The sequence below is a fragment of the Gymnoscopelus braueri genome (genome assembly GCF_963280865.1).
Source record: "Gymnoscopelus braueri genome assembly, chromosome: 22".
NCBI classification, from domain to species: Eukaryota; Metazoa; Chordata; class Actinopteri; order Myctophiformes; family Myctophidae; genus Gymnoscopelus; species Gymnoscopelus braueri.
The window spans coordinates 9,273,272-9,298,756 of NC_137624.1; the positions used below are offsets into that span (position 1 = coordinate 9,273,272).

The following is a 25,485-nucleotide window of genomic DNA, read 5'->3' on the forward strand; positions in this document are numbered from 1 at the left end:
GCCGACAAGTAAACCGTGTTGACAACAATGTTTTGAGTAGAAAATTATGTAAAATATGCACTAAAGGGTTGTGAAACAAAGCCTTAATGTGAATGCCGCAGTTTCAAGGGCAACATGAGCCCTTCTAATAGATGACGCTTAGATGTGACATCACTCATGGATCCATGAATACAAGAATACACGATTGGACAGATATTACAACTTTACCACAACAACTTTACCAGTCTGTGATAAAACATCACATTCTCTTGCTCCAATCTTCACCAAATGTGGTACAGGGGTCTGCCATGACAATACAGTAACACCAGGGACCACATATTGCCCCCACAGGCACACTGATGATCCAATCTTCACCAATCTTAACACAAACACTGTTATGGGGTCTGGCATTACAGCAGTGTTTAACACTTCAAATGACCATAACTCTGTGAACATTGCACTGATCAGTGAAATGCATGACTTGATTGAATGCACACCGAAAATAGCGGATCTATAAGCTCACAATGTGTCGCATCGCAATGCTTGTAAATCGGCTATTTCTGTGTGCAACACTGGTGCGCAACTAAGCATAAATCAGGCATAACCGATTATGTACCTGGTCTCATTTATACACCTTCCCTCTCACCCCTGCAGAAGAATACCGGCAAGAGTGAGAGGGAAGGTGTATAAGAGTAGTGAAACCAGCTACGTTGTACGGTTTGGAAACGGTAGCACTGACGAAAAGACAGGAGGCAGAGCTGGAGGTGGCAGAATTGAGGATGTTACGATTCTCATTAGGAGGGGCTTTCCCTTTAATGTAGACATTCCTGATCTCGTCCCCAAGTTGGAAGGATTGGAGATAAAGCAAGATAGGCGAGGTTGAGATGGTTTGACATGTGCAGAGGAGGGATGAGAGGTACATTGGGAGAAGGATGCTGAGGATGGAGCTGCCAGGCAAGAGGAGAAGAGAAAGGCCAAAGAGGAGGTTTGTGGATGTGGTGAGAGAGGCCATGCAGGTGGCTTAGGAAGAGGCAGAGAACAGAAACTGATGTAAAAACAGATGATTTGCTGTGGTGACCCCTGATGGAAATTAGCCGAAAGAACCGATTACAAAAAACCAAAAAATACAAAATATAGATTTTCTTCTTTTCCATTTTAAGGACCGTTCTCTGTTGTCTCGTTGTCATTTTCTCTTCTGCCTCCCCCACCGTTTGAAGCTGGGGAATCGCTTCCTACTACGAGTCTCCTCTTTGGTGGTGGTACGTGCTTCTTCAGCCGGCGGTTCATTCCGGGTTCGAGGTGAAGGAGGCGGATTGCTATTTGCAACATTTTTACTCTTTGATTTGTCAAGGAAACGCCTCATCAACCCCTTCACGAAATGGGCCGTTTTACCTTTCTTCCCAGTGCTGGCAGTGGAGGCCTCAGTTGCCACAACGAGCTTGAGCATGTCTTCTGCATCGCTGCTCGCTGTGTTTGGGTCCAGCGTGAGTTCGCACACATCCGATAAGAACTGACTCGTCCGTATGTTCTGTTCCTGCAATTCCTCCATCTGCTCTGCCATTCTCAAGACCGTGTCCTCTGCAGTCTTCATCCTGTCCGTCATGTCATCCGACATGTCTTCACCTGTCTTCATCCTGTCAGTCATGTCTTCCGACATGTCTTCGTCTTCACCTGACTGCTCCGTTTGTGACCGAGCCTCCTTTTCTCTAATCAGTAGGATTCTCTCATCCTCCCATGTGTCTATCTCCTTCGTCCTCTGCTCCTCTATTTCCTTAATCCTCAATTCAATGCTCAGCAGTTTGCTCTTCAGATCTTCATTTTGCTGCTCCAAAGAGGCCAGCCTCTTGCACAAAGCCTCTTTTTGTACGAGTAGTTGGAGTCTCTCTTCCTCCCACAAATCCTTCTCCTTGATGAAGACCTTGTTCATCTCCACTAGGGAGGCCAGGAGTCTGTTCTCTTCTCTTGTTACCGATTCCTTCCTGTAAACGTAACCGGCCACACATGCTGCTGTCGCTGCCGCGACACCACTGACAAAAGACTCCAAACTCATCATGGACGATGACTACTTGCCCACCACTGGTGAAAGACATAATTCCATTTGTTGCTATAGTTGCGAGATGGCGTTTTTAAAGGACTACTAAATGGTTAAGATGACGACATGGTGATGACATTGAGTGATGATGACGTCATTACGCAGAATACATCAGGGATTCTCAAACTTTTTAATGTATTTGTAAGTTTTAAATCTAATTTAAAGGACACCCAGTTCTGTATGCCTTGGGCCACGGACCTCCATAACACAACTGGACTGCCTCTCCTCATCTTCTCCTACAGTACACAGATGGAACCAAATGGTCCCGTAAAGGGTCCATTTGGTTCCATCTGTGTGCTCTGAGAGTTCAATATAGAGTATAAATAAAGCTTAACCACTTGAAGCCCAGAATCCCTGTTATGGATGGAACGTTTGCCAAAAATAGCCGATACAAGCTTGCTTGTAGATGGGCTATTTTTGGTGCAGAGATTTGGTGTAGAGTGAAAAAAAGTGTACCAAGTACATTTGCAACTCAGGTCCGTTTCACTAAGAATAAAGGATATTTCACTTTCAAACGTGTTTGGGGTCATTTTAACGTCTACTCTGGCTTTTGTGAGCACCCCAGACAGTTTTTAAGTTGTTTGATTCATTATTTAGATATTTGATATTCATTTTAACAGACACGCCCCCTTCCTATACAAACTCCATTTTAACCATGATGGATTCATCGAAAACACCGTCCTTGGTTCTGGTGACTGATATTATCCTTCTAATGCCTGAGGAGACCGTGTTTTTTCAATCACCTTTTTCATTTATTTAAAAAAAAAAAAATGAAAAAAATAATAATAAAAAGAAAACACAGTCTCCTCACGCATTAGAAGGACAATATCAGTCACCAGAACCAAGGACAGGTGTTTTCAATAAATCTAACATGTTTGAAAGTGAAATATCCTTTTAAGCAGACTGTGGTATAGAATCAGATGGATCAAGTGAACTATAGATTACAGTGCTGTGTTGTAGTACAGAAGTAGCAAAGTATGCTGTATTTCAAAGAGGCATAGAGGGCTACAAATGTTAAAGTATACAAGCAAAGAGCCAATCAATATACTGTAGTAGAGACATATATGGGAGAAAATATGGACAACAGACTACAAATGTATTTTGTTTTATCTTATACAGTTACCAATTTATTTGAATAATTGTCCATACTGTAGGCCTATAAAAATATATATTTATTGTTTCCTGAATGGGAGTCAATACATTCTAGTGGCCAAAATACACTATCCAAAATATATTACACACATGAAAATCATTGAGGATAATACAAAACGTCTGATTGTGGTCCACATAAGGCCCCTTAAAAATGAAGACTGTTTGCACATCATTTTAATGTATTTTAAATCTACAATGCAGCTTCTTTCTACTTACAGGTATACACCGCAGAAAAGGCATCACACTACAAAAAGGCATCCCAACAAAGTTGTCAAGATCAAGGGCGGATTTAGCCATTGGGCTAGTGGGGCCCCTCAGGGGCGCTTGGGAAAACTAGGCTGCGAGGCCATCGACAATTTACTAAAATGAAATGTATATACGGTAGGCCAATCAAATATCAAATATGTGGGTCCCTCCTGTATTTACAGCAGTGGTTCATTACTACATGCAAATACATGCACATACTGTGCTATAGGTTACAGACTGTAAATCCTGTCTGCTAAAATGTCTACAGGTACTTTCTTGACCCCCACACATGCCTTCAAACCTGAGCAGCGTGTTTGCGTCATAGAGTTATGGTTTGCGTGCTGTGCCCACCTGACTTGTTGGTAGCACACGAGGGGGGGGGGGGGGGGGGGTATTACTCCATCCCCGAAGAAGATTGATCGTAAACTTCATTACAGAATATGGTGCCCCAGTCAGTCCCCAACTTTAATTGCTTAGCCCAGTAGTTCCCAAACTTCCCAAAAGATACATTTGGTGTCTCCCCGTGCCCCAAACTTATAAATATATATTATGAAAATAGCCAATCTGCATGTTTACTATGCAGCATTTTGAAAATAAATGAAACTTTATTATTTATTTATTTTATTTATTTTGAAAATCTTTTGAAATAATAAAAAAATTACAGAGCATTTTTAAAAAATGGGACAGTTACCGGCCCACTGTTTGGGAACCACTGGCTTAGCCTTATGCAGTGTTGTGTGCCGAAAGTAGCAGTAGTAGTAGATCTACAAGCTCAGTAGCTCACAATGTGTCACTGCAAAGATGAGGGAGGAACGAAGAAGCATAAATCAGGCTTTGTGATAGCGGCAGTCGCTGCAGTGACAGCTTGTGTGGTTCATCAGTCTTTCACCGTAGTGTAGGCCTAAACCTGCATTCTGAATTTCAACCTGAAAGAAAAATAAATAAACAATCCTTTAGAACAGTGGTTCTCAAACTTTTTCGTGCCAAGGACCCCCAAATGGACACTTATTAGCCCGCGGACCCCCATTTTAAAAGATAAGCCAGGGACCCCCATAAGAGAAGATTTTTACGGCTCTCTAGCAGTGATTCTCAACCATTTTAATTTCAAGAACCCCCAGTTTGACATGCATTAGGCTACGGACCCCCATTTAATTTATATCTCTGGGACCCCAATTCATATTGTAAAATCAATGTTAATTTAAAGGGTCCATTTGGTTCCTGTCCATCATTTAGCTGGGGACCCCCTGGAACCCCCTCAAGTACCCCTGGGGGTCCCCGGACCCCACTTTAGAACACCTCTGCAGAATTTCTTTTTTCTGTGTAAAATATCATTATATAAGGATAAGGATGGTTCACCAAACGATCCAATTACAATACACATAGACTGACACCCCTTGGGTGGACGTCATTCCAAGCTACCTGACAGAGAGGAGTTTCATATTTATTTATTTACATTTATATAAGAAATTAGGGGCCAAATATATATACAGTATACTATTACATTTAATTTAATATTTCTACAAATGCTACTGTACAAATTACTACAAAACCCATGTGATATCCAGTTATTTCGGGGATAAACAAAAGAAATAAGGGTACATTTAGGTCTGAATGATGTACCTTTGCATGTTCAAATCATATACTTTACATTATTTCCAACCATCTTCCAAAGCATACATTTATTCTTTATTTCTTTACATTTGCGAATTTAAGGTTGAGGTGCCCACATGATTTAGGGGCCCACTGGACCTGTATCTTTTCAAACCCAAGGTCTCTGTGGTAGTGGGGCAGGAACTTTACCCCTGCACCACCCAAGTCACCCTGGACACAATTCTGTACATAAAAACGTTGGTGTAAAATTGGTGTTGGACTACCTGATCTCGTGCAACACAGCATGTTGCCTCTAAAGTGATGTTCTTTGGTTTGACCATGTTCTTCTTAGTTTCCAGAGACGTAGGGTACGCTCTAGAGAAGCAGCAGCCATGACACTGGTAAACTGAAATTGGATAGTGCTGCTCATTCCTTTTCGGTCTACAGTCCCCGCAGCCCACTAGGGGGAAGCCATGAAAAGAAATTTCATGAACAACCAGTGTCATATGAGGTTTGTGACATAGTGGTCAACTACAATTTGCAGGAAATGTTCATACTTTTTTAAGTATGTCCAATTTTCAATACTTTATACTATTCTGATGACTCATCCTGCCCTCCTAATGCATGAGGGGTCGTGGTTTTTCGATTACTTTTATTTATTTATTGTATTACATTTTTTTCATTTTCCAAAAAATATATAAAAAATAAAAGTTATTGAAAAAACACAGTCTCCTCGCATATTAGAAGGACAATATCAGCCACCAGAACCAAGGATGGGTGTTTTTGATGAATCTAACATGTTAAAAAAATGGTTTGAAGTTATAATGGGTTTGTATATGAAGGGGGCGTGTCTGATAAAATGAATATCAAATATCTAAACACTGAATCAAGCAACTTAGAAACTGTCTGGGGGGCTCAATAAAGCCTGAGTAGACGATAAAATTACCCAAAGTTTTTTTGAAAGTGAAATATCCCTTTAAGTAAAAAATTTGAGTACTTTTTCCACCACTGCAAATAGGTTTGATTGGCCTGTTTTGTTTACACTCAGTCTAAACATTTCCAGTCACTGAATCCATAGAATATTAATCCAATTCATGAACAATCTCATTGCAAATGACAGCAACACATTATAACTTGGCTTCAGAGTAATTGGTAAACTATAAAACATCGACTATCATGAATTGGTAAACTATAAAACATTGACTATCATAAAATCTTACTGTATGATGGGTCGCTGTTGGGGTGTGAGTCCACTAGGTATAGAATGTAGGAGAAGATGAGGAGAGGCAGTCCAGTTGATTTCACTGAGCTCAGCATCACTGCAATGACCTTATTACCTTACCACCACATACAGGAGAGAGAGAGAGAGAGAGAGAGAGAGAGAGAGGGAGGATGATAACATGTTAAAGTTCTCACTGCACAAAATTGGTATCCTGGCACTTCACAGCAATGATTGGAAACTAGAGCTATTTAACACTTATTTTAACAAAGAAAAATATCACTTAGACCCACTTCAAATATGGTCAATGTCTGGAAAAATACACAATAAACCAACAAAGTACATTTGATGAAGAAAATACCATATTAAAAAGTTACCACTTTTGCTTGTGCTGCTGTGCTGTGCTGAAAGCCTTTCGATGAAGACCGTTCTGCCTCAATGTGGGAAGTTTTATACCAGCAGTATAAGTGTCTATCAGGCTATATACTGCTGGTCCAACCTTATCAGTGATCTCGTTGACTCATCACCCTTCTTGATTGAAAAAAAGAAATGAAAGACAGGCCGGTAGGCCGGTACACACAATGGAAAGTCAAAACACACCCCCATGATGCTTCCATGGTGGTTCTAAATGCTGCGTCTAAGCCCTGGGTCTCTGTTGCTATGGAACTGTGGGGAGTTACACTGTTATCTTTCATGTAATGGAAAGGTGATCACATTATGATTTTCTTGATTTTTTTGTTTTTTGGCATGTACCTTAACCACTTTCAACCAAGCATCCATATTTTGTGCAAATGAAAACATTTAAAAAAGAAAATTCAATAATTTACACATTTTCAAATATGGTGAAAATTGCAGGTCTGCAGATTGGTTATTTGAGCTAATAACTGATATTTTCAAGTTTTAAATTTAAACATGGATTTGTAAGTAAAGTTAGTCTAAAATAAGTCTATTGCAGCAGATGATGTTGATTGCATTTAGATTGCATTAGTGGCATCCCTGCATGCACGTAGATGTATTTTTTTTAGAATGAGCTAGAATAGTGAGACGCAATACATAGTTAGTTTATTTTTCCAAATTAGATCTCAATGACCAATAATAATAGTAGTAATAATAATAAGGGTAATAATAATAATAATAATAATAATAATAATAATAATAATTATTATTATTATTATTATTATTATTATTATTATTATTATCATTATACTATAAGCTTTCAAATGAAATCCCTAAATCCTTCATCCTCAGTGATTGCATGTGTGTCATCCTCCACACTTATTGAGTTACAGTATTCTCAAGTCAAGGCTTTATCACCATCACAACCAATGCCGTAGGCTCTTCTGTAAGTAAACTAATATATCTGTACATGACATTTAAAATGCTGGAGGTGGATACACTGCACTCACGTTCAATCTGGTGTGCCTATTTTGGGCATGTCATTATAGGCAAAAAGTTAAATAAATAAATAAATACATTGTACATACATACATCTCAGGAAAATTACCATCCCAACAGTGTATAAAACATGTTTTATACACTGTTGGGATGGTACTGCAGTATAATGACATCATAATAGGCTGCTAAATAGTGCAGATCCACACATTATATTAATCAGATTTAAGTGTTGAACGTTATTATAACACACCCATGTTGTCCCTGTTATTTTAGTGGTCTTGTACAGAGAGAGAGGTCCATTTAGGAGGAGAATTAACTCTACCGTGGACCAGAGCAAGGCAACCAACTGGAGTTAAAAGGCCTCTGAAAGTCTTATGTCAAAGAAATGTGACTTAAGTGCTGTGCTGACAGTATTGTGCCAGTATTGGCTCGTTGCCATTCACATGGGTGGCTGTTGCATATACATGCATGCCCATGTACAGTATGGTATACTGCACTGTACCATTGTAATTACTAATTAATGAACAGGTTTCTGTTTGGGATGAAAGCAGCACTCTTTACATTATCTGGAATGCATCCTTCTAGCAATAAAGGTCTTAACTCATTGACTGTCATAGTTAAACATCATCTATGCCTGCCCTTGCCAGCAATTCAGAGCGTTTTCCACTAACCTTTGAAAAATCATAGAATATTTTTCTTCACAAAGATCCACCAATTGCTTTAAAAGACGTATAGGGGGGTCCCGTGGAATCCGAGAACATTTTTAAATACCCATTTTATAGCTGTGGGCTTTTGATTTGCTTCTCTGGGAGTCAAATGGTGACTCCCAGGTTAGCGAACAGCGCCATCTAGTGGAAAACCACTGAAAGCACAAAACTGCAGCTAATGGCTCTAGCTGACTCTAATCAAACAGTTTATTAATCTCAGCTGTGCGTGTTTCTTTTAGTGTGGTAATTTGCACCCTGAATGGTACACACCCACTGTTTGTAAACGAGAAACCTGTCTATATTCTCTGTGTTACTTGCCACAGAGAGTGAAACACCGAGGAAAATTCTCAAAGTTAATTTAACTCTGATTCTGCCACACTGTTGAATAAAACTGAAAGCAGAGCCTTCTGGATGACTGGGCGAAACCATAAACGTATGAAAGAGAGGGGTGCATTGATGGGGCACACCTAACTTTTAGTTTTTCAAATACTTAAAACGTACAAATTCGAGAGTTCTTTTTACTGTCTGGGGTCGACGTCAGCACTGCAGTGCATGCGGTCATAATGGGTTCCTAAAGCCAAATCAAATGGGTTCGGATCTCAGCCAATAGTCTCCTGAGGAGGCACGTCTGAAGGCTGTCCTGGTCACGGGTCTCCATAAAAACACATGATGATGATGTGTTCTATAAAAAAATATACAATTCTTTTTTTATTTTTTTTAAACAAATCTATGCTTGGTGGGTGTAAAAATGGTTGCCTACTCTGCCTAATGGAAGGGCAGGCTCTGCATAAGTACTATAGCAGCTTAATTCCTTAATCAGCAACCATGTGTGAAGCCGAAAGTAATCAGTTCGAACTTGAACTTGCAATGATGACATGACACGAGAGAGAGGTAATAATTGCCTAACATAACAGGAGGTCGTGATTGTTCACTGTCCCATTGGCTGCGTGTCCTCCGCCCATACACTTGACCAACGTCCAGTCTGTGTGTGTTTGTTATATAGTAGGCTACCACAACAACACACACAGAAGCTGCAGTGTGCGTCTCGATTCGAAAACATGCACAAGCTTGTGTCTCGTTTAAGTAGTAGTAGCCCTTATGTGGGTCTATTGGGAGACCCCCACAGTTGGGTGGGTTTGGCCAAATTCCACCGACCGAGTGGTAAGTTTTATAGTAGAAAAAAAAAAAGTTAACAATATATGCGTTTTCACGGTGCGTGGTTTGCATTGTTGTTCACGTACGTAGTCCATATAATTAATGTTAGAACGTTTGTGTTAACGCAGGGGCAAAGTTAACAAGTGTTTATTTTTGATGGCCGAGTATTTTCTTTTTGAAAATGAAGCGAATTTGTGCTGTGAAAAAAATAATTGACCAACATTTAGGATACACACGTTTAACTGCTATCAGAAATGGCACACAGACACAGTCCATTCCCGGGTGAATAAGATATATTATCTTTAAAATCACTATCTATTTAGATAAAGGCAAAGTACAAGATCCACCTTGTGTTTGTGTAGCAGTTGAGGAGGAGATCCTCAATGCTTGTGGGAGGGTGGGCAACTTGTTCAAATCAAGTGGTGTGCAAGTCAACATGTTGTTCACCTTTCTTATTTTATTTATTTATTTTTTAATACATTTGCCATTTCTAATTTAATTTCTGAAGTCGGCTACATGATTGTGAGTTTTCGTTTACATTCACGTGAGATCACAGTCTGTCTGTCTGCTACAACACTGATGATACATCCCAGGTGCATCCATGTGATGTATTGTTTATAGTAGTGACTCTATTTATAGTGGCTCATAGGAATTAGACTACGTGACAACCAGGAATAGTTTGGAATATTGAAGAGGTAATAATGTGAGTGTTTCCCCCATTTTAAGCCACTAAATATAAGTCTATCTCAATATAAAAAATGTTTACAGGTCCATTATGTCAAAAATCAGCCATCAAGCTCTCACCACCAGACCTCCCTGAGATGCCAAGCTGCAGCTTCCAACCAGAGGAGTACAAAGTAAGAACAAGTGCTGTTTGATTGATAAATAAATTGCGCCATTCATGAATAGCTGTCTGTCTGTCTGTCTGACTGACTGACTGACTGACTGACTGACTGACTGACTGACTGACTGACTGTCTGTCTGTCTGTCTGTCTGTCTGTCTGCAACGTTTTTCAGGCCAAGGACCCCTTAGCTGAGAGAGAGAGATGAAGCAGGGACCCCCATTACAAATTGGATTCATGTTAAATATTTAACGACTTAAACCCTCAATACTTTGTAAACTTGACCTTTGGCTCGGTACTTGGTTGGCTCTTTTTTCCATGTACACCAAACCTCTTCAACGAAAATAGCCGATCTACAAGACTCATGTCCCCCCCCCCCCCCCCCCCCAGAATATGGAATGCGAGGGTTCAAGTGGTTGCAGTATATCTCTGAGGACTTAAGTTAGCATCTTGGTATTTGTTGTGTGTATGATAACATTAAACTTCTGCATGACAGCATGTCCACTAGTTCTCAACGTCCTGTAGGGGGTCCCCAATTAAGTGATTGGTAGTTAGGATTAGGAACTACAGTAAATGTATTTACAGGTCTGTAATTCAGAGAGTGTACTCTCTCAGAGTTAAATTAACACTCTGGATTTGACAGGGTAGATTTGTTTCTACGATTCAAAAATAAATCGACTGAAAACATTTTTCAGAAATTAAAAAGACATTTTCACTAGTTTTGTTCCCGGGGAGTCATTACATTTCTCTTTTGGGTCTCGAGCTAAAACGTTTGGGAACCACTGCTCTAAATGGAACTAGAAATTAGGGCTGGGACTTTAACTGATTAATTTCGATTAATTAATTACAGAAAAATAATGCGAATTTTTTTTTTTAGTGCATTTCAATCACGCTTAGTTTTTGCACCACGGAACCTTTCTCACTGGACGAGTTTCAGGCGTACCGATCATACCATACTCACTACTCACTTTCAAAACTGCCCTAAAGAAACACCTTCAGGAGGCTGCAATTCGAAAATGGCCCTTAACCTACCCCCCACCCCCTCCCCGAACTCTTCCTCTTTCTTTTTCTCTTGTCCATATTTTTTTTCATTTTTTTCCCTTCACACCAGTAACCTGTAAGCTGATTGTATGACGTTCTGTATAGTAGTGTGTATATCTGTCTGTCTCTTCCATGTACTGTTGTTCTCATGTCTTACTAAATAAAGTACTTCAATCAATCAATCAATCAATCAATCAAACTAGTGCACCAACCAACAGACAACAAACCCCAGTGCACGCAATGGGAGAAGAAGCCGGTCAGACTGCTTTGCTTGGCCCAGTGGATGGGACATTTAGATTTAGATAGCACTGATCTTTTAGTCTGTTTAGTACCACCTTGATAAAAAACAACTATATTTTGTTGCTTAAACTTATGTATTCACTCATTGATTCACTCACATACCAAAATCAGTTTTAACTGAAAAGAGATTGCTTCTCAGGTCAAATATTGATATGCGATTAAACATGAGATTAATTTCGATTGATTAATTACAAAGCCTAATTAATTAGATTTTTTTTAATCGAGTCCCAGCCCTACTAGAAATCATACAGATTATCATCATGTGGACCTGTGTGTGTGTGTGTGTGTGTGTGTGTTGCGTTGCTTGTCTCATTACAGGACATGTCAAAAGAACAGATGCTGGAGATCCGCAGGCAGTACTGCAACCCCATGACCATGAAGGTCACCATGTACAAGAAGCCAGTCTTCATCCACCAGGGCCACATGCAGTGGCTTTGGGACGTGGACGGCAGGAGATACCTGGACCTGTTTGCTGGCGTGGCCACCGTCAGCGTGGGACACTGCCATCCGTAAGTTCCCATGGTCTGGTTTATAAGGTTTATATGGTGGAAAGTAACTGAAGTACTGTACTTCAGTACACTTTTGAGGTCTTTGTACTTAGCTGGAGTATTTCCAATGCTTTTACTTCCACTCCACTACATCTCGGAGGCAAATATTGTACTTTTACTCCACTACAATTGTTTGAAAACTTTCGTTACTAGTTACTTTGCAGATATACATTATTATATTATGAAACATACATTAACCACTTTAGCCCTTTTTTATATATAGGCTATTTGAAAATAGCCAATCTACAAGCTCACAACACGACACGTTGTGAGCTTGTAGATCTGCTATTTTCAAATATTTTAGTACTTTTACTTTTGGTACTTTAAGTACATTTTGATGCCAATACTTTTGTACTTTTACTCAAGTAAACTTTGAATTCTGGACTTTTACTTGTAACAGAGTATTTACAGAAATTAATTTGTTTTGGTCAGGATGCCAGTTTGATCCAATCAGGAGAACTCATACAGGATAAACAAGGGAAATTGGAAGTGATTAGATTTGATTTTATTAAGGATCCCCATTAGCTGGTGCCATAGCAACCAGCTAGTCTTCCTGGGGCCTTTGTGATGACACAAAGAAGTGAGCAGACGAAGTTGAAACTGGACCACTATAGAAGTGAAGCTGATTGTCCATCCACCTGACATTCTGTTTATGAATGAGCTGGAGAGATGAGGAGATCAATGATTAGAATATAAATAACTTTTTTAACCAAAATACTTTTTCTTTGAACCAAAAGAAAATATCACTTACAGCAGCACCTTTTTTAATTGTGGGTGCCACCTGGTTACAGAAAGGTGACAGACGCTGCAGTGAAGCAGCTGAGGAGACTGTGGCACACGACTGCCATCTACGCCTACCCTACTCTCCATGAGTACTCTGAGAAACTAGCATCCCACCTTCCAGATCCTCTCAAGGTGCTGCACTTCAGTTTGTGTTTTAGACCGCCTGATGTTCACAAACCATATTTAACCATATATAGCATTAGGATTTAATTACATTCAGGGGTGAAACGTTTAATGGACTAATTGATTAATCCATCACCAGAAAATGAACTCTCTCTCTCTCTCTCTCTCTCCCTCTCTCTCTCCCCCTGTCCCCTCTCTCTCTCTCTCTTTCTCTATCTCAATTGTTACTTTTCTAATAATTGAAGAATTGTTTTAGTGATGTATCATGCAAAAACAATATCTGTGTTATTCATAACTTCAAAATATGAATACTTTTTCCATATTATGAAATTACTGCTGTAAACATAATGTAGGCCTACTGTGTGAAGCAACTTGAGCATTTACCATCATTTTGTACTTTCTTTTATGTCTAATTGAATAGCATAGATTAATCAACAGATTAGTGCATTATGAAAATGATGGTTGTTTATACCTGTTCATAATGTCTTTCCAGTCTCATAATGTGTATTGTATGTCTAGGTGGTATACCTGACCAACAGTGGCTCGGAGGCTAATGACCTGGCTATGTTGATGGCCAGGCTTTACACGAAAAACTTTGATATCATCACTTTTAGGTAAGATGCCGTCGTTATGTAGATATAAAAATAAATGAATGAAAGGATTCATCAAAAGGTTTTTTTGGTTTATTTGACACAATGTATCAAGTCCAATCCAATAAAACATATATTTTGTTTGTTTTTATAACTTGATACATTGTTTTTTGTATTGTCTCAATAAACCAAAATCGAATATTGATTTTCATATTCGAATATACATATTTTCCCAATATTCGAATAATATTCGAATATCGAATACTCGTTTACCAGCCCTACTATCATACTAGTTGTATTAACTCTCTACCATACATATTGGTTAAATTAACGTTTATTAATGAAAATAAGTTCTGCATCGCAGCTTTAAGTGAGAATTGTGAGAATTGAGGAAGATCATTGGAGATGAACACGGAGATGATTATAGCTCAGACGTTAAGATTGCCGAAGGTCACCATGGTGCTTGTTGGCATTGTGTTTGAGAGCATTTCTATATTTGAAGGTGATGATGATGATTCTCATACTGTACCATCTGTGTACATGATAGAATCATTTCCCTGCCACTGAATATCCCAAGAGGAAGTTTTGAATTGACCCAGTCCTGTTTCTTCCAGAGGATCGTACCACGGTGGCAGTCCACAGACCATGGCTCTGACCTCCAACGCTGCATATAAATACCCCGTTCCCGGCGGCTTAGGCTGCACCACCGTACGTACAGTACAGACACACAGAAATAATGCTAACTACAGGCAATATATAATACAACATGACAATAATTATGTATACTATATCGCTATATATACCAGCTAACTCCATTTTGACGCGTTTGCATTTTTCCCCATAAATCAGTGCTATTGAACACCCTTTACGTCTGTGTGTTGGTTAAAACAATCTTGAACCAATGACAAGTATTAAAAAGCGCTTCTGACAAAACCAGCTAACTCCATTGGATCCTCAAACTTTCTGCTAAACCAGCTAACTCCACCAAAGGGGGGTGGAGTTAGCTGTTTTTTTCTGACTTCAACCTCATTGAATGATGAACAAAACCTCCTAACTGGTTTCTGACCGACAGCAGACATATACAGTAATATACAGTGTGTACAGTACACACACATACACATACACATACACATACACATACACATACACATACACATACACATACAGTACACATACACATACACATACACACAATGCTTAGAAATCCTACATTATAAATGTATTTCATGGAGGCAAATTCAATGTAAAAACGATGCATGTTTTTTTTTTTTACCCCATGTGAATTCAATGTTAATGATAATTCCCCTGCATCACATTATCATGCAGACTTGGTTTCTGTCCCACAGACCATGCGCCCTGATGTGTTCATGTTGATCTAACACAACGGTTCTCAACCTTTTCAGACCGTGACCCCCCACTGGGGATCCCCCACCCTGACAAGCACTTGGAATTATAGTAGTTGAGGCATTACATTTTGTTTGACTCGGTTCCACAGATAAATATTGTGAAAATGGCATATCTGCAAGCTCACAACGCCTCGCAACGTGAGTCATTGTGAGCTTGTAGATCGGCTATTATCAAAATCTTTGCCTCTTTCTTATATTTATTGACAATTTGGCCAATGTTTGACCAGTTTTTATAGTATAGTTTTAACGGTCATCTGGGGACCCCCAAAAAATCAGTGATCTAACGAACTTAGTATGTGTCCCACAGACCATGTGCCCTGATGTGTTCAGAGGTCCATGGGGAGGGACCCACTGCAGGGACTCTCCAATACAGACCATCAGAGACTGTGGCTGTGCCCAAGGTACTTGTTTCATCACACACGCACACGCACACACACACACGCACACGCACACGCACACGCACACGCGCACGCGCACACACACACACACACACACACACACACACACACACACAATAGCTGATATACAAGCTCACACCGCGTCACAGCGAGATATCTTTGCTATTTTTGATTTTTTTTTTACTTTTTTGCCTATAAGGCCATGCCCAAAATAGGGACGCCAGGTTGACAGTGGTTACACATTACAGCCTGTGCAGTGGTTCCTACAGTAAATAACCTCAGCTTGGTTTACTCACAGTTAACAGGAATGTCGTTACAATGAGACCATTCCAAAAGTGTCTTTTATGGTTGTTAGCATAAGATTGACGAGCCTCCAATAGCTGGGGAAGTGTTTATGTATTTATGCAACAAAAATAATCGTGCTCACTGCTGGCTTTATACTGGTTTGAATAAAATGTTCTGAACCCAGTCTTAACCTAATCTTTAGGGACTCAACATCAAGACTATGCGCTTGAATATTCCGTTGCAGAAAACAGAAATGTGCCGTAGAATTAGAGTTGTTTTAATTGAATATATTCCTTTTCCAGTGAACTGGCTGGGTTTAGGAAGACAAATGTGAGTGGAGGTCAGCTCAGTTGAACCCTAACAACATACCACACTAAACACAGCAAACATTGCACTCACGTAGGCACCATATGAACAGTGACCCAGATGGTGCTCTTTAGTACAGAGTTTCAGTTACCAAACCACAAGAAAACATTAAGGAATCTCCTCTAGTAGCAATAAAACCAAAACATTTGCCTTTGTCAGTGTTGCCCCGACGAAGGCCAGTGTCGGCCAAAACATGTTACTTTAGTGTTACATTAATGCTGCTTTTAGGGTTTGGTAACAACGATGGTGTTTAGATGCAAGTCTGGAGTTCAAAGTCCTCTACTGGTAATCAAACATTTACCATTTTCAGCAGAAATATTACACCTATAAGCACTTTATCTCAGCTAGAAGTATACCTGGAAGTAGTTTACCTAACTCACATCCACGTGAGACCGTGGTTCTAGTGTTTGAAGGTGAAAATGTATGTAACACAACCATTGTAAGCAGCAGCGACATGAATACACAGCGAAATCCTGAGTGGTAGTTGAAATGGACCTGTACCGGTCCATTTGTACTACATACAATAAAGTCATTATGAATTAAATATTTTGTGAACAGCCAAATGGTATACAGTTGTATTCCAGTTTTAAATCCATAGATTATTGTATGGCTCAATGACATGTACACTGCTCAAAATAATTAAGGGATCAAAGTGTTCCCTACATTTCTTTTAGCAGTATACATTTAAATCCATAGGCTAATGTATGGCTCCTGACATGTACGTTTAAATCCATAGGTCATTGTATGGCTCATGACATGTATATTGGGCAGCTGAAAGAGACATTTGCTACCAGTGTTCCAAGTCAAATTGCTGCGTTCTTTGCAGAACCTATTCAGGTAAAATACACTGTCAAATCCTCAGTATTAATCTCTGAGAGAGTACAAATGGATGCATTTTGTATTAATATTTGGTTTCCTAATAATTGTCATTCATTCATAATAACTATGATTAAATACGATTTGTTTATGAATGCTATTATTGTGTGCCTGTAATGGCTCACCTTACTGGATTAATGTGATGAACATAACTCATTTAATTTGATTATATTTGAAATATATATTTTTGTTCATTATGTTACTGTCACTATCTTGTTACCCACATATGTTATTATGTAGAATCTTGCTATTATTTGAGAGGCTTACAGTTTTTCCTAGTCTCTTGAGACAGACTGTTGAGTGTTGACTCACACAATTTTCGAATGCTTCCGTCATACAGTCTGTTTAAGGGAATCGCTGAAAACGATCCGGGAGTAAAGTGAATAAACCGCCTCCCCCCGCTTCTGTTTCAACTTTGCAGTCGCGTAAATTTGTCCTACTGTAAATCAAATTAGTCTAAGCATATATAGCTTGCTGCTTAGCAGAAATGAAAATTCAAAAATATATATTAAGATATTTAAAAATATATTTTTGTCAACGGAAATGACGAACAGATGACAGCTTCCTTTCTCAGCTCTCAGCAGGTGTAATTCCAGACTCTATATAGCATTCAGAGATTGTGGAATAGTTGTCTGGCTACTTGAAACTATGTTTTTCCTAATGTGTATTTTTTGAATTCTGCTAAGAGTTAAGATCTTTAGGCCTACACACCGGGGAAATGATATGACTATCGCATTTTGCTTCTAGTCATATAGTAATTTATTTTACTCATGTTCTCTTACAACTTGATTACCCTTGACAAATTGCATCACTTATGACAAATATTTATGCCCCGTACAGGGAGTGGGAGGAGCTGTCCAATACCCCAAAAATTACCTAAAGGAGGCATACAAACTGGTGAGGGAGCGAGGTGGAGTCTGCATAGCTGATGAGGTAACATAAACGTAATTAGTATCTATTAACTACTTTCAACCCGGGCGTCACTATTTGGACTTGACATTAAAGGCCAAAATGTACAGAAAGTTCTCAAAAATAGTGAAAATAGCAGATCTACAAGCTCACTATGTATCAACGATGCAACGCTTCGTGAGCTTGTAGATCTGTTACTTTTACTGTTCATCATATGATGATGTACACTTGTACAGTATATGACTTGAGTGGTTAAAGTTATGACTGATGCGCTGCAGATACTGTGCACAAACTGTAAATATGTCTTTTGCATATTTCAATGAACCAAGAATCAAATAATCCAAGGGCATTGTATACTTTCATTGAGTAAGCAATATAATAAGCTGATTCAGTGCTGCTTTTCGTGAATTGTATGGACTTTCTCTTTGATCGTTCTATTCAGCTCTTGTGGTTTACTACTGCCACTTAAAATGTAATGTAAGAAGTGATTCTGATAGGAACATTTAGTGAAAACCTTGTGGTTTGTGTCTGACAGGTTCAGACTGGGTTTGGAAGAACAGGAAGCCACTACTGGGGTTTCCAAGGTCATGATGTCATGCCTGACATGGTTACCATGGCAAAGGGTATTGGCAACGGATTCCCTATGGGAGCGGTCGTTACTACACCAGGTGAGATGATAATAGTTCAAGCATGTTGCTCGCCAAAAATACATTTTCAATTTAGACTAGCCAATTATCTGTACCCCCTTTTTCTCCCCAATTGAGTAGTTATGCCAATTAATTCCTCCCTGCACACATGTGTGTGTGTTGTCACTGCTGTTATACCCTACTGGCTAAGCTGCCAGTGAGGAGCCTCCAACGGGAGGACATAGCGCCTCCGTCCTACTCTTCCTGCTCAACACTCCCTGCTGACAGGTGCCGCTCCAGTCCGTAGGAGTACGTGCAATGACAAATATCACCCGTCTTCTCTCCCCCGTACGCAATTGTGATTTTAGGACAGTGTATAGACTTTGTATAGACGCTTGACAAAGCCAGGTGCACTGCGGTGGTTTCGAACCCCTAGACGGTGGGCGGGTACTTTACCACTGCACCACCCGCGAGCGCCAAATAATAAAATAGCAGGTTTTCAACTGAAAAGCATGATGCAATACATCAGAATTAAACTGGGAATTGTGCCGTCAGACATCAACAACGTGAGAGGCATTAAAGACATCTCTGGTAACCACACTTAAACCTCACTGTATATTAGTTGACCGGGGTTCCCCAGGGCTCTATACTAGACCCTAGTATACTAGTATTTCCTCCAATTAGCCGATGTACAAGCTCACAATGCATCACGTTGCAATGCGTTGTGAGCTCGTACCTGCTATTTTTGCCGAATTTTTGCTTGCCCCAGAATAGGGTAGCTATAGGGTTCAAGTGTTTAAAATACCTTCAACACTGTCAGAATCCTCATACATCTGCAATAAACATAATTGCTAGTATTGATGTTTTTTTTTCATTGTAGAGATTATGATGTTTCTTTTATATTCACACAGAAGTTTATAAAACTGAAATACATGAATTATTTACAATATCTACAAGATATGAAAAGTAAAAGATAAAAGCCTTGAGTTTGTAGATAGATAAGCTATTTTTGCTAATTTTAAATAGGACTTAAGTGGTTATGGTATGTAAAAAGGTTATTTCAGTGATCTTGGCATGATGGGATTAATGCATACATAATAGTCTTGATGCCTTCAAATTCATAACAGATATAACTTTTGCAATGTTAAGTTGATTAAACATGACTGGACTATCAGATGTGTGATTTAGTGTTTAATAATTACATTGGAATCAAACTAGATTTTTCGCAGTTGGCGATCGAACCGCAAACCTTTCGGCTCTACTTCCTGAGCAGAAGGGAAGAAGGTGTACTGAGTTAAAGAGAGCCAAGGATTTCAGTTTGATCATAGTTTATACCGTATCAATCATAGTTAAGATGATGGAAGGTTTTAGTCAGTCAATTTGTCAGGAAGTCATGTAGTTATGTATGTGTTGTCTGTGTTGAAGCATTGTATTCATGATATTAGGTCATTAATTTGACATAAACTGCCCATGGACCATGGCTCAAAATGTTCCCAGTCTTATCTGGAACATTTAAATTCACATGGAAACTTAATATTTTGATTGTCAGTGGACTTGACAATGGGCTTGACTGGAAATTAATTAGCAAATCAGAGGCCATACAGTAGATCAATCTTTAGAGTTATTCCTTATAATGCTTAATTACATACACCGTCGTTCAATGAAGTATAAATCGAGCTTCATAATTAATGTGGTCAAAAGTTATGGAAACAAATACTTAATGAAAAGTTATATTTCCATATGATGGATAATAGTTTTGAGTGGGTTTTTCTGAGGTGTAACTGAGTTTGTTTAAATAAACATGCCACTTCGTGTGTGTTCCAGAAATCGCTGCAGCGTTTGGTAAAGGAGTTCATTTCAACACTTTCGGAGGCAACCCTGTGGCATGTGCCATCGGCTCGTCCATTTTGGATGTAAGAGTTTATGCAGTTTTTCATTAAAAACAGAAGTTCACTTGCACAAAATCCATACTTCCTTTCATGTTTAATAGTATGCAGTAGGCTATAATTAAACATTATTGCAGCTGTAAGTGTGTGAGAGTGTTTAGTATCCATTCACTCATTCAGTTAGAATTCTCTTGCCCCAGGGGTTCCTAAACTTCTCAGCTCGAGACCCAAAAGATAGGACTCAAAATTACTAAAATACATTATACATTTCCGTAACATTTACATTTAGCTACTGGCAGTGGTGGTCTGTTAATACATAGTGTAGAACACTGTGTTTTTATTGTGTAGATTTGATTGAAAATATATATATATATTTTTTTTTTAAACTTGTGTTTATTGAGCACCATGTTTGCATTGCAGACGGTGTACAACATGAAACATGAAAATATTTTTAAGAACGCAAGAAACAATAGAAAAAAAGACTATACTTTGTAAATAAAATTTGGAAATGCATTTCTTTTTTTCTTCTTTTCCCCTTTTTTAAATTCCTCCCTTCTGTACAGACAGTTTGTTTGGTGCCTTTTCCCCCCCTTCCCCTTCCCACCCTTCTATAGGTTCTATAAAATATGTTGAATAATTTTGTCTCTATTCCATTGATTCTCAATAGCTACTGTACTGTAGGTAGGAGTCATTAATGTTTCTCTATCTCCCATCAGACCATCAAAGAGGACAGAACCCAGCAGATCAGTCTTGACGTGGGGTCGTATCTGTTGGCAGAACTGGCCAAGCTAAGAGACAAATACGAGATCATCGGTGATGTCCGTGGCAAAGGCTTGATGATTGGTGTGGAGATGGTCAAAGACAAGGTAGGGAGTTTGACCACTCTCTCCTCACATGTTGCTATGATGTGTAGCAGTGGTGTAAAAAGTACTCAAATTCTTTACTTAAGTAAAAGTACCAATACTGCAATATAGAAATACTCTGTTACAAGTAAAAGTCCGATGCAACGCGTTGTGAGCTTGTAGATCGGCTATTTTCAAATAGCCTAGGTATAAAATAGGCCTAAAGTGGTTAAAGTATGTTTCATAATATAATAATTTATATCTGAAAAGTAACTAGTAACTAAAGTTTTCAAATAATTGTAGTGGAGTAAAAGTACAATATTTGCCTCTGAGATGTAGTGAAGTAAAAGTATTGGAAAGTGCAAATACCTCAAAATTGTACTTAAGTACAGTACTTAAGTAAATGTACCTTTCCACCACTGATGTGGTCACATGTTGGTATAATGTGTAGGTGTGTGCTGTGTGTGTGTGTGTGTGTGTGTGTCTCGGGAGGACATGGTTCATGGTTCAGGACAGTCCGATTTAACCATTAACCATGAGTTACTGTTACTGTTCATCTGTGACTACAGACAGGATGCAACAATAACAATAACTTTACTGCTGCACTGAACTGCATGTTTTGCCAGTGACATGCATGTCACTGACTGTTCACACCAGGGTTCATTTTAAACCTGGCTACCTACAGTAATACTGTAGGTAAGACATCTTGTAAAGTACAGTATTACGTTTGATAATAAATTATGATATAGTAATTTAGTCCCCGCACCGCACTCCTTTGGGGATTTTCTTCAGCATGTTAGCCCTATATTCACTTGGTTCCATGACGAATAGCTAAAATGCCAGATCTACAAGCTCACACGTTGTGATGCGAAGTGAGCTTGTAGATCTGCAATTTGTTGCTATTTTTGAAATACTATAGGGACACAATAGGGACACCAGGGTTAAAGTGGTTAAAATCACAATTTCTCTCAATCTTCAGGCTAGTCGAGATCCCTTGCCTCCTGCGGACATGCTAGAGATCCTCGAGGACACCAAAGACATGGGTGTTCTCATAGGGAAAGGAGGGGTGTATGGACAGGTAAGTTAGCTGTCATTGCTGAGAATTCATCATTTTCAGTTATATGAAATCTGTCATTGAAAAATGTAAACCCTTTGAGCCTTAAAGGTATCATGACATTCATTTTCACTTTTTTTTATTTTCAATGTTTTATTTGGGGTTTTATGACCTCAATTACACCCAAAAAACCTGAACTTAGAACATTCAGTGGATTTTCTGTGGTCTGGGGTTTTCTGAATAATTAGGCTGAAAAGTAATCTGAGCTTGGCCCTTCGACAGTGAGGTCACAGTCGATTAATCCCGCCCACTCTCCTCCTCGCCCCTCCCCTCCCCTATCCTTTCCTTTGGGGGGGGCGGAGCAGAGGCGATGATTGACAGGCAAAATCCCTCACCAGCGACACCCGCAGGCAAAGATTTATTTTTTCATTGCAGTTGAAAAGGCTTTAGAAATGTGAGAGAAAAACACCTGCCATGGATCACTGGAATGGAATTTTCACTTAAAACTTTTTGTACACTTTTGAAGGACCAGGACAAAGACTTTGAATGTGGTGTAAAAGTGAATGTCATTAAACCTTTAAACTGTCCTCATATTTTGATTTATTGACTTTGATTTATAGAACAGCGAATCATTAGTGCTCTTGTTTAGATTTCAGTGTCCTTGGCTTGAATTATTTTTCATAAATTGACCACAACCTTCTCTTTAATAAACAACCTTGCTGGAAGTGACTTGGTCTGTTGTTAGCCATTGGACCCATGATCTGTCATTATAGACCAAAACAACCTCATGACATCACTCTGAAACAACAATGAACAAACTTATATGACTTCCTAGTGCATAACGCTAACATCACTGCACTGGGGCATTATTATCCATGTTATAATCTGTGTCATCTAACATTATTATTATACAGAGCCCCGATGTGTTTGTGTTGTGAGAAACCAATCCGGAAAAAAGGCCACAAAGATAATTTATCAACTTCAATTTTAGTGTTGCATTTATTTCCATTTATTTAATCACTTGGTATCCTGTATGAGTCCTGATTAGATGGAATTTCTATCCTGAGTATTTTCTGCTAACTAAAAAGCTTGAGAGATGAACAAACACTCTAGCAATGATTACTATCAGAATATAGAGCTATAGGCCTATAGGCCTACAGTACCTGCAGCGGTAAACGGGACACTTTATTGCCAGGATTTTTTTAAATCAAATACAGAGCTTTAACTTTTTAACAAAACACATTTTTTTTTTAAAGTTGCAATCCTTAACTCTTATGTCCAAATGGTTTTCAGACAGTCTTGAACCCCGGTCCCCTGTGCGAGTGCAGAACCTTCTACTGTTGAGTTATGATAATACAGGCGTAATACAGGAAACGTTTTTACCCATTTGGGCCGAGAATAAATTGTGCTTTGACATTCATGAATACATATTGTCAACCAGTAGGTGTCCTACCTGACCATAACATTTGCAAAAGAGTAAGGAGACCTCCTCTAAGCACTGCAGTTGGTACATTATATGAACCCATTAAGACCTGTGGCTACATTCTACAATGCCTTCTAAATCAGTTCTCAAACTTTTTCGTTCCAAGGACCCCCCAAAATGATATGTATTTGGCCGCAGACCCCCCCATCTGAAAATGTTTTGTGCCAGGGACCCCCAGAAGAGATTTGTGTTAGAAAATTCTAAATTATTAAAAAAAATTCAAGTACTTTTTAAAAAATAGCAGATGTACAAGCTCGCAGCGCGGCACGAAGTGACGCGCTGCGAGCTTGTATATCTGCTATTTTTTAGACCACTTTTTGAGACCACTGAAAAACGTATGTCGCTATATAATATATAGCTAAAATCTAAAATGACACAGATGCTTTAATGGGTTAACATACTCTACCATACAGACTAGTTGACAAGTTGACAACTAATCTGTATGGTATTTACATGTAGCAAAACGATCTCTCTTACCCCCCCTTTAACACACTGTTGCTCATATAATGTCATGTTTTGTCAATGTCTCCTGCTATTCCAGACATTCCGCATCAAGCCGCCCATGTGCATCACCATGGATGATGCAGAGTACTTCTTAGCAGTTTTTGACAAGTCTATTCAGAACTACATGGACAGAAGATAAAAGCATCGCCCTGGGCGACCCCTACGAAAAGGATACGGGACTAATTCTGCAACAATGACTCTATTCCCTGGAAAGCTACAGTATCCACTGGGTCAGGTTCTTGGTTTTCTCCCCAAAATGAAACACAATTATATTCATATTTCTAGCTTAGCTGCAGTCTTGTACTGGTCCATGATAATAAGGAATTTTGCCATTAACCACTTAAACACACTTGACACACCTAAATCTAACACTAATTAATTGACTTTGCAGCAGCTGTGTTGCTTGCATCATGAGTCAGTTTTATGCAGCCTGCCATGTTTTTAACCTGCTGTAGTTTTTTACCTAAAATGCAAAACAAACTATGAACCAGCCTAGGTTTCATTCCCTTTAAGCCCTATTTTATACTTTACATGTCGTCGTAAGCTTGTAGCTTTGCTATTTTGATAATTACATTTCCTGTATTTCAGGAGTCATAGGATGATTCCATGTATGGATATAATCTATCGGAAGACATGAGATTGAACTTTTTATGTACTGACAAATGTATAGATTTTGTAACAATGTTCTGCTAATAGTCTTTAATTTGTAAATATATATTTGTAATATAACTGTTAACTATAAATGTGACTATTAATTCCAAACCTCTAACCTTGAACAATAAGGTGTCTTCAGACATGTACTGTATATTACCCCTGGAGGTAGACTTATAGTTTAAATAAAAATGTGGATTAAAGTCTGCTTAGATCTGTCATTGATTTATTTTATATCTTTTAAACCGCATAAAAAAATGGGGGAAAAATACAAATGACTAATTACTGATGGCAATTATGTAAATCACATTACATCAACATGAGAACTGGGGATCCCAATGGATCCTTGAGGGGGTTCCCAGCTAAATGATTTAGGTACACCCTGTACTCTGTACCTCAGAGTGTCTACAGTGTACACTCTTGAAGTTAAATTGACA

The 25,485-nt window shown here is 38.9% G+C and overlaps 1 protein-coding gene across 1 annotated transcript; it reads left to right on the forward strand.

Moving 5' to 3' along the window:
• Positions 1 to 9,438: 9,438 nt before the first annotated feature.
• agxt2 (alanine--glyoxylate aminotransferase 2) lies at positions 9,439 to 25,066 on the forward strand (the record flags this gene model as incomplete). Its single annotated transcript, XM_080420161.1, has 14 exons — positions 9,439 to 9,541; positions 10,304 to 10,392; positions 12,037 to 12,227; positions 13,058 to 13,181; positions 13,692 to 13,786; positions 14,377 to 14,470; positions 15,476 to 15,569; positions 16,954 to 17,054; positions 17,934 to 18,026; positions 18,538 to 18,670; positions 20,453 to 20,541; positions 21,231 to 21,380; positions 22,336 to 22,434; positions 24,435 to 25,066. 14 exons carry the CDS (start codon positions 9,439 to 9,441, stop codon positions 24,534 to 24,536), a joined length of 1,557 nt encoding a protein of 518 aa, XP_080276287.1. The 3' UTR covers positions 24,537 to 25,066.
• Positions 25,067 to 25,485: the final 419 nt, after the last annotated feature.